The 11,296-nt window shown below is 25.5% G+C and overlaps 1 protein-coding gene across 1 annotated transcript; it reads left to right on the top strand.

The window, feature by feature from the left end:
* Window positions 1-625: 625 nt before the first annotated feature.
* LOC112593847 (actin-regulating kinase 1) lies at window positions 626-9,716 on the top strand. The gene is made up of 13 exons (XM_025338428.1): window positions 626-933; window positions 1,010-1,175; window positions 1,278-1,393; window positions 1,557-1,690; window positions 4,890-5,338; window positions 5,407-5,510; window positions 5,576-5,900; window positions 5,983-6,106; window positions 6,231-6,336; window positions 6,444-6,573; window positions 6,682-6,780; window positions 6,866-6,916; window positions 8,241-9,716. Exons 2-13 carry the CDS (start codon window positions 1,061-1,063, stop codon window positions 9,353-9,355), a joined length of 2,868 nt encoding a protein of 955 aa, XP_025194213.1. The 5' UTR covers window positions 626-933; window positions 1,010-1,060; the 3' UTR covers window positions 9,356-9,716.
* Window positions 9,717-11,296: the final 1,580 nt, after the last annotated feature.

The following is an 11,296-nucleotide window of genomic DNA, read 5'->3' as shown; positions in this document are numbered from 1 at the left end:
TTATCACTGTGTGGCGCGCGCGCTAGTGGTGCCTAAACGCGCACGAAGGATAAACCATGATATTATAATAAAAAAATGCACGTTTAAACTTTTTGTCGTCTACCGATTGGCGATTTGCAACAGAGCAAAATGCTAATACATTGTATTCGTTTGCACTAATTGAAGTTGAATGCCAAATTTATCGTTTTAATTTTTATCACAACTGAGTAACTAACACTGAAAATATTTCCTTTTTATTTTTTATCGACCCGAGAAAACAGCTAAAACGATATTATTATAATATAAACCCCTGTGGCCATACTAAGAATTAGTCGATTTTTCAAACAAACGGCCGACCAAATACTGTCAAACACATTTTACAAAAATGTAATGAATAATAAACACGTATAATGAATCTCACAACCCTAATATTAATATTAGTAATATTTGATAATTTGGTATTAGATTTACAGCGGATTACACATTTCACTGAATAGTGAACGTCTATACATACGATCATGGGACATGGGTCGATAAACGCAAGAGGCAGGAGTCAGGACAACGATATTCTGCTCGCCTGATATTTTGGTCTGCACTTGATTGTCAGCTGTTTTGCGTATTGAACACTTGGCCTCCTTATCTTATTATTCGCTCGCACCACGACCACCGCCAACAGCAGCAGTAGGCTCGTTTTTGACGTGCGACGATATTAATATTTCTTTCGGAGAGGACCGAAAAAAATAATTTTTACCTATGTAATTTGAAGAGGAAAAATTTACCTAACCTAACCCGCGATCGTTCTATGTGTATTATATGCATGACACCACAGAATATAAAACTGTAGTCGGAAAATTCGCGTGTGTCGCTATTAATATTACTGTCGTCTGGTCGCGACTACGAAATACCGTTTTCAATGCCACTACTTCAACTACTGCACAGTTTTACTACGCATAAGTACGTACAATTTATACGACGCTTGCAAATTATATTATGTTTTTAAATTAATTCGTCCCAAACCGATCTACTCTAGGTATTTGAATGCTCGATAATCGTGTCACCTAACACTTTCCAGTTAGTCAATATGAAAAAACTTTTTTCAAAAATCGACAACTCCAATAAAGATCCCAACTGCTTTGTTGGTAAACAGTTCACAGTTGGTCGTACATCTGTAACTGTTGAAGATGTAATTGCTGAAGGTACACTCACCATACCTATAATAATATAACAATAGTATCTATTATTATGCTATTTTTGTTGTCATTATCATATTTGCAATACTCACTTGTTATGTTTTCTAGGAGGTTTTGCTGTGGTTTTCCTTGTAAAAAGCAACAATAAAAAATATGCTGTTAAGCGGCTCTTCGTTAATGATGAAGTGGACTTGGGTGTTGCTAAAAAAGAGATACAAATAGCCGTATGTTAATACTTTAATTAATGAAATAATTTTAAAATTTGTGGTCAACATCAACACTAACAAACTTCAATTAATCACTGAATGGATTGTTGACTATTAATTTATAGCATGTAGTTGATAAATTTCACTTATATGATCATTCATATATTTTTTCAACTTTCAGAGTAGCTTAAATGGACATAAAAATATTGTTGGCTTTATTGACTCAAGTATTACACGCCATAATAATGGAGTTCATGAAGTATTGATGTTGATGCCTTACTGTCCATCTAATGTCTTAACTCTAATGAACAACAGGTAATATATGATAACATAATTCAAAAGAAAATTTTAATTTAAAATCCTCTTTGATACAATAATAAAATATCAATATGACAATAATATATATATTTTATAGTGATATATTATAATTATTATATATAGATAGTAGTATAGTATTATATATTCTTCATTCTTTCTCAGCTAACTGGTTCGTTAAGGACCATTGCTGCCTTTAATAGGTTTCACCTTCCACCTCTATTGTAAATCAACTCAAAGGTCACATTCTGGTCTATCTCCTTCAAGTCTCTGGCTATTACACCAATCCACTGGGTTCTAGGTCTTCCTAGGGTTCTTGTTTTGTTTATTTTTTCAACAATTACTTTATTATTATTTATTAGTATAATATTTTTAAGAGTTAGAGGAAGTTATTTAAAAAAAAAAGCCCTAACCTGATATTGCAATATAAACTATGCAACTACACTTAATATTGAATTGGTAATAAAAATCACATTTAGGTTGATTAAAATTCACCTGGCTACGTAGCAGATAAAATATAAATACTCCTGATTCCTAATATTAAAATTGACCTTAAAAAAACATTCTCTTTGTTAAAATATAGATGGTAACCCTTTTGAAGCTTTTCAAAATGTATTTATGTTTTGCTGGACCAAAATAAAAAAAATAAAAAGAATTATCTGTAGAAAATCTTTTGTAAAAATAAAAAGTTTACTACTGTGTGTCACCATTTCAGAACGCATTTAATTCAACAAAACTGATGTTGAAAATAGACGCACTATAAAAATATTTGTTTCTCGGTTATAGCTAACAATTTTAGTGAATATGTTAATTAACAATCCCTTTCCATTTTACTTAGCTAATTTCATTTTAAAATAAATACTGACTTCTCAATTTTAATTTTTATTTCCAACCGTAATAACTACTGTGTATTGTATGAATAATTAATTATCGCTTAATATTATGGATCAATATATGCTGCTATAAAAATTTATTTTTAAATCTTGAATATAAATCTTATTAATTTTTTAATATTAATTGTAATTTATTTATTTCTATATTAATATGTATATTCAAATAGTAAATGTAGTTAATATTTCATAGTTTACCAAATTATGTATGAAATATTAAAGTGCATAATTTTGCATATTTTATATACATTTTTTGACTTGATATAATTTTAACCAATAGTTTAATTTTTTTTTTTTTTTTGCTCTATTTTAATATTTTAAATATTGGTGTAGTAGATAAAATGAGTACAAAAATAATGTTCAATTATTTTATTAAAACAATATCTAGTATGGCATTCTATAATAATATAGGCTGTAAATAATGATTATCAAATTATATCTATTTTAAATTTTAGTATAACAATTAATTTCTTTTCTTTAAAAAGATTACAATACATGCTGTATCATAGAATAACATTTCTGATTCTAATGTTCTTTATAAAAATGAAAATGTTTGAATTAGCGATGTGTTATAAATCTGAATTATAAAAAATTCGAGTTTTGGATTTAACATTATGGATTTCTGTATTGTAATTGAAAAAATTATTTTTTTCTATAACATCTAAATTGAATAACTTTACAAATGTTTTCTATTTTTAATAATAAAAATTAATTTAAGTTGTGTTAGATAATTTTTGCATGTAAAGTAAGTCTTAAAATGTTTTATTATTAATTATTACTGGTTTTTTTTTTCTATATTTTTGCATAAATTATTCTGTACCTTACAGTTGTTTCTCATTTCATAAAATATTTATTAATTATACTACAGTGATTTATAAATTGCGTTTAAATTTGTAAAACCAACATGTCATAAAAGTATTGATACTTATTGTTATTATTAAAGCACAGATTTTTATGCACTAAAAGGTATCGAAATATGCCATAAAATTTGCAGTAAAAATCATAAAAATACGCAAGAAAATTTTTTTTTATTTATTTAAAATTCACAAATTAAACAACTTAAAATAATTAATTACTTTAATAAACTAAGTAAAATATTTTCATTTGAATATGCAATATATTTCAAATTTTGTAAAAATATATAGGAGTATATAAATAAAATTGTACCATTAGGTTCAAATTATCATGATTTGTGAAGATCGCTAAAAAAAATTTTAAAAGATGAAAAATAATATAATAAGCGATTGCATATAAATCCACACTCTGGTTATTATTTAATATCAACAAAATTATTTTTAATATTTCTACTTGACAAAATGTTATTTTACACAATTTTATTTTAAAATTTTTGCTTTAACATATAATACATTCCAAATGTTGTAAAAATATGCAATAACCATTAAATATACAGAAATACGCAAAAAAAAAATTCACATTAGATTCAAATTGTTATGATTCGTGAAGATAACTGATAAAAATCCATAAAAGTGAAAAGTAAAAAATATGCAATTACTTAAAAATCCGCGCTCTAATTATTATATGTATTTGACATTTGTTGCTTAAAATAGCTTATATACCATTTCCCATATTTGAAAACAAGATTACCATTTATATTGTATAAGTACCTTTAAAATAACCATTTTTTCCTCAAATTACCATACCTTACTAATATTATGGCAGACTGAAATTATTACTACTTTCATCTATTAATACAATAATACAGTTCTAGTTAGACTAAATAAAATAATAATTCAAAGTTTAAATATCCAAAATTTGAATTTTTAAAGATATTTTTAGTTTTAAATTTATTAGTAATATATATGTTAACTAATTATTTTCTATCTAAGTTGTTAATTAATACCATAATTGTATTATAAATTAAATGTTCACTTCACAATTCTAGTTTATTAGCCTTGAATGACATTAATAAATATATTTACCTTAGTACCATTTAATCACTAGTTTACTGTTTATTCGTCAATTCAGTAGTAATAGATATTTTTTTTATAAATTTAGAAACCCAATTCTCTACTATTTAATACTAAACTTCAATATGTATTTTTTAACAATATTTGTTAGTTTAATGATTCACTGATATGTCTCATGAAAATATGTATAAATTATAGATTATTGACATGTGTCAAACACTCATTTAATGTTAATTATATCATTTTATACTTATGAAAAAATATTAAAATTTTAATAATGTTTGGTACCTTTATTTTTTTATTATAGAGAAATAACTTAACATTAGAATAAATACATTTTAATTTAATTTAAAAATATATGTTATTTATATTGTATTTTAGATTACAATCTGGCCTAACAGAACCTGAAGTTCTTCAAATTTTTTGTGATACATGTGAAGCAGTTAGCCGTCTACACCATTCTCAAACGCCTATAATACATAGAGATTTAAAAATAGAAAACATCTTGGTTAATGAAAATGGTCAATATTTACTGTGTGATTTTGGTTCTGCTACAGCACGTGAACTTGATCCAAATATACAAGGAGTACATGCTATAGAAGAAGAAATTAACAAATATACCACTATATCTTATCGATCACCTGAAATGATTGACTTATACAGCAATAAAATAATAACCACAAAATCAGATATTTGGGCCTTGGGTTGTCTATTATACAAGTTATGCTACTTTACATTACCATTTGGTGAAAGTCCATTAAAAATACAAAGTGGTCAGTTCAGTATTCCAGATACACCAGAATATTCAATTAAATTAATTACATTAATTAGTAAGTTCATACCTAACACATTATTCATGCTTTAATTAACATGAAATAAAATAAAAAATAATTTACAGAATACATGTTGGAGATTGAACCTGATTTACGACCAGACATTTTCCAGGTTTCTTACATTGCATTCCAATTAGCCGGAAAAGATTGTCCAGTTCAAAATTTAAATGTATTGTTAATTATCTTTTTATAAGATTAGTCATTTTAATCATACATTTTTAAAATATTTTTCAGAATGTTCCCAATCCAAATATCAATGAATTAGTTGTATCACTTAATGAAAAACGAGTTCCTCAAACACCAAAAATGCATGTCAAACCGAGTTACCATTCATCTGCTGTTGTAGAAGGCACTAGTGTGAATCCAAGGCAAAGACCAAAACCTTTAAGTTCAGGAATACCCCCACCTTTAGGTTCATCTCCAACGTTTAAAAGAGCATTTCAACCAGTTGTTGGTATTTTAGCAAAATCTCATTCACCAGATACATCCCACCAAAATAAAATATCACAACAAATATCTCCACGTGAAAAAGCTCCTCAAGCTTTATTTCCAGCCAAAGGTAGACAATAAACGTGACTAAAACATTTATGAAATGAATTTAAACTAATAAGTAATAAGTAATACATATTAATAACATACAGACTATGCAGATCCATTTGTTGAGACGACATTCACTCAATCTACAACAGTGTCACCTTCATCATCCCCTTTAATTTCTATGCCTAAACATAAACGAAATGTTAGTGAAACTTCTACATTCTCCAAGTATGCATACCTATACAATTTTTCTTATTATTATTAAAAAAATTGTATTCTTTGTTGGTTTTAATATTTTTATTTAGAGAACTTATATTAAGTAATCTTTATTGGCAAAAATATTTTATTTTAGAATATTTGTTAATGATAATTCAAATCAATTCATGACATCTTATGGAGATTCTACTAAACCGTGTTCAGTATCTTTGAATGATTCTACTAGTTTTCCAGTTTCTAATGTGCGTATTAATGTACTTTATAATTTACTACTATTATAGTTTTCTTTTAATAAAATCAATTATTAGTATACTTATTTCCATATAAATATTAATATATTATATTTTAGGTAGAAGTTAATAATTTGAATGCAAAAACATCATGGAATCCATTTGAAGAACCGTCATCTTTTGAATATCAAACTAATGGTGAAGAAATTTTTAACTCTTCATTTAGTCAAATCCCTTCTAATGACAATGGTAAAAAGTTATTTGCATAGTTTTAATATAAATTATATTTATTAATAATTTATTCAAATCTGTACCATTAGTACACTATTTTATTTTAGTTAAACGTTCAATTTTTAGATGAAGTTAATGAAAAAACTCAAGAAAGTACTACCAAAACGATGAAATCCAATGTAACTGATGAAGATCCATTTGGTTCTGCACCATTTCCTTATAAAAGTTTGTTCAATTTTATTATTTATTTTTAAAATAAAAATATTAAATTAACATAAACTATAAAATATAATTCTGTACTATATTTTAGATGTAGACGAATCTATAGGAAATAGTCCAATTAGAAAATTGTCCCTTAATGGTAAGTAAATAATTCAAATTTTTCTATAATAACCTTTAAAAAACATAATTATGGAGGTTTCCTTAACAGTATGGTGATAGCTTTGAAGTTAATAATAAAATTAAAAATAAAAATAATAATATACACAAATTTATATTTTTAATTACAAATTGTTTATTTTTTAAAATTGTCTTATAAAAATCTATGATTTTGATTTAAAAAAACTTAAGTCGCAAAAACAAATCCAAGTAATATTAGGCTTGTAATCAATAAAATAATAATCTATCATATTGTTTTACACACTTTTTATGTTTTTTTACTAAGTTATTATGGTTAGTAGCTTAAAAGTAATAGTGAATACTAATAAATAGTTTAATAAACTTGGTTAGACAGACATTGTTCAATGAGATAACTATTTTTATTTAAATTTTAAATAATAAAATGTATTTTATTTTTGTTAGATTATGAAATAATTTATTCATGCATGTTGTAACATACGTATAAAACACAATATATCTCTGTCTTAAGAAAAACCTATATGCAAATATTTTCTAATTATCAGAAGAATGTATCTATAATGAAATATTTATCAAACAGTTAAACCTTTAGATATTTAAAAAACAAAAAAATTCTAATATATTCAAATATTTTATTTTATTTATACTACATTTATAACATTTTATGATTTTTATACTATCTTTATTGTTTTATTCATCTTCTAAATTTTATTATAAACTCTAAAATAAATTTATAAATGGATATTATTGCAGATTGTATCTTGGATATTGGAAACCTCCTTAATGGGTTTCGTTATTTTTACTAACATATTATTATACTTCTATACAATTTTCTAATAGCATGAATGTTCTTAATTTACTTTTTTCTATTTTAGTAATATTAAAATTAAATTAAAAAATGTTGTAACTAATGTAAATTATTTCCTATCTTAAAAAATATAATACTGGTTTCTAATTTAACTAAGCTTGTGCTATTTAACAACCATTAAAACTCTTATCTGGTAATATGGTGCTTGTTGGTTGGTTCTTTGTAGGTTTGCAACATGATGGGAATCAGGATTGATACACATTTAACAATGTCTCACCATAAATTGTGCATATCATAGATACGAGTAACGGTGATAATATATGCATGAATTATTTACCTTCTACAATACTACTGTTCTACTTAGTTACATTTTATATTTCTTATAGTTGTAATTAACCTTTAATCTTATATACCTTATAAAATTGCATGTTAAATGTTGGATATTATATTATTTAAAATATATTATATTGTTAATTTGAATTTATTAGTGTTTTTCGTCTATCATCTCTTAATTTTTTAGGCACTGACCTTAAAAAAAATGCTGAAAAATGGAAAACCTACTTCATTGAACACAATTTGAAATTAGACAGATTAATTTTAAATAATGAACCTGACAGTGATGAGATTGCTACGGGTTTAGTAGCAACAACACGTAGTGATGATGAATTGGAATCAAATGAATGTTCATCTACCCCTTTTGTAAAAATTCCACTTGAAGATCGTTCAAAGTATGAAAAATTAGCTTGTAATACTGATGAAGTATCTTCAGATGATAGTCAAGTGGCTAGCGGTGAAGCTAGGAAAAAATCTACTAAGCGAAGAAAAATTCCCGAATTTAAATCAAATAGTCGTTTCCGAAAGGACAAAAAAAATAAAAAACATCAAAATGACTATGACCAATCTGATGATGATTCTATTGGATCGGCTAGTGATCTCCAAACTCGTAATGATGAAGAAGACACAAACAAAAACATTCCTGAAACTATGACAGTAAAAGACAGTATGATTACATGTGGATCATCAGCTTATCATGCTGAATGTGAAAGTATGGCACGAGATGATATTCCTCCACCTAACGCCCAAGGAGCAACTAGACTTCGTGACCCTGTATCTGTTAAAAATGTTGATGCTGAAATACCATTGATTTCGGATAATGAAGGAGAAGAGTATGAAAGTTTAGGTAATACTGATGTATTTGCAATGGCACCATTTCCTAAGGCAAAAAAAAAATGTTCAGACAGCGATTCAGATTTATTTGGTTCTGTACCTTTTAAATTGAATACAAATCCTTTTGAACAGGCTGATTTTGCCGATAGTGTTTATTTTGAAAAAGAAGATTCAACCGAAATACCTTTCAGATCTGAACCAAAAGAAGCTATTTTAGTGGATTTAGATCCACAAGAACCAATTTACATGAAAATAATTCACCAAAATGTTACACAAGTAGCAACTAATAAAGTGATAACTACATTAGCTACAAATAGTGGCTTTAGTAATATGAGTTTTGAAGATTACTCAAGTAGTGATGCTGAAGAGTCACAAGCTCCAGTTTATTCACCCTTTGAAGTAGTTCGACCCGCTGAATGTGACATAAAAAGATCTTCATTAAAGAGTCGTAGTAACCCATTTACATAACTAATATAATGAAAAAAAAAACATCTTATAGACCTTACAATGTTATATATTTTAGGTCTATAGTTTTAGTTAAATTATTAATTTAACACTAGTTTCCTCGATTCACAAAGAGTACAATCATGTATTAAAAAAACACAATTATTTTAGCATAGGTATATACAATTGTTACTAAAAGTACAACATAATGAAATCTCTCCTGTTTTAAAAACATTTCTATTGTGATTTTAGTTATGTTTAAGTGTGATATGTACAGCACTTAAGACAAGTATTATTAAGTCTAGTATATTGGCAATTGATGGTCTTATATTTATATTGTTACATTTTATTATTGTTTTATTATTTTTTTTTTCAATTGTTTCAAAAATACCTATTGTTGTTTTATTTATCTAGTTTCTTGATAGTCATTATTTTAAATATTTAAACCAATTATATTTTATAGTCAAATACTACCTATAAAGTATCCTATATTGTGTGTATACTATAAACTGTAGCAGCTGAAACATTTATATGTTATAATAATTATTATATTCATAAGTATACTTAATGAATACAGTATTATTTTAATATTTTAGGCAACTTTTTGATGAAAGATGAAAATTGTTTTATGATGGTTTTAATTTGTATGAAAACTATGAAAATGGAATCTATTTATTTAACAAAAAAAAAAAAAACAATGTTTTCTTCATTTCCTATTTTACAGTTATATGTGATGTGTTTAAACATACATTGTTGCTGTCTAATTAATTATAAACTTATATTAATTGTATTAGTTAAGACATTGAATAATCACTAATACCTATTATCAGCAATATTGATTAGTCTGAATTGAAATTATTTGAAGAGAAAATATTTATATTTTACTGTACTTAAGTACTATCCATCAGCAATATTAACAACATCTAACTAGTCTGTGCACTTCTAAAAACATCTGCACACTACTTCAAAAAATTAAGAATAAAATATGTATTATGAAATTTTTTTTTTTTTAATTTAATTTTTGCATTTTGATTAAAAAATAGAAAATAACAGCTATTTGACAACAAATTAGTATTAGTATTATTGGTTTTATAAGTATATCTTAGAAGTTGATGCTTTTTTTGGGGGGGGGGGGGGAATTTATTAGGCGATGCTTGTCTGGTCACAAATATGTTTCATAAACATGTGAATCTAAATAACTAATTTTTATTTTGCATTTTTTGTTATTTTTAGATCCTATTTTCCTTTTGAGTTCTATTTCTTGTATTTATAATTTGATTTTGTCAATTAACATTTTTACTCGCATCATTTTTATTTTACACAGACTGTATATAAGTACCTACATTACATTTATATTTTATAAAATAATATTTTACCCAAGTTGTATACGGGTAAGGCAAAGATTTTTATCTTTGATAGAATAAGGTAATTGCTAGCTGTGATTTTTATAATTATTACTATTCTTTTTTTTTTTTTAATGTTTTTAAGGTCATCAACTTCAGAGCCTTAACTATAAAAATAAAACCAAATTAAAATGTCTCTACATTTCAAAATTTTTCTTAATATTTGAATCATAAATCTGTAAAAATGTATCAGCTAATTTACCTATACTGTAAGATGTTTATAAAAGGATGTTACACTGTGTGCATTATCTCTGTATAATGAACAATTAAATATAACAGAAAATTTGTGTTCAGCAATTCCAAGTTTGTGAAATACACTTAAATAATAGAGTAAATTGATCTAGTGTCAAACTAAAACGTAAGAATTTTATTTGTGTTCTTTTTTTTTTTTTTTTTTATTAGCTATTAGTTGAAAACTATGATAGCTCAATATTTGTGTTCTTATGAGTTTTTTTTTTCAATATTTTAATTTTTAAAATAGTATTTCTTACCTCTAAGGTTAATTATTGATCAGTTCTCTCTATTATTAAAGATGATTGTTTTATATTGAAGCTGCTGAACG

The sequence above is a fragment of the Melanaphis sacchari genome, unplaced genomic scaffold (genome assembly GCF_002803265.2).
Source record: "Melanaphis sacchari strain LSU unplaced genomic scaffold, SCAv2.0 Contig0_pilon_pilon, whole genome shotgun sequence".
Classification (NCBI taxonomy): domain Eukaryota; kingdom Metazoa; phylum Arthropoda; class Insecta; order Hemiptera; family Aphididae; genus Melanaphis; species Melanaphis sacchari.
This window is presented reverse-complemented; position numbering and strand designations above follow the sequence as displayed.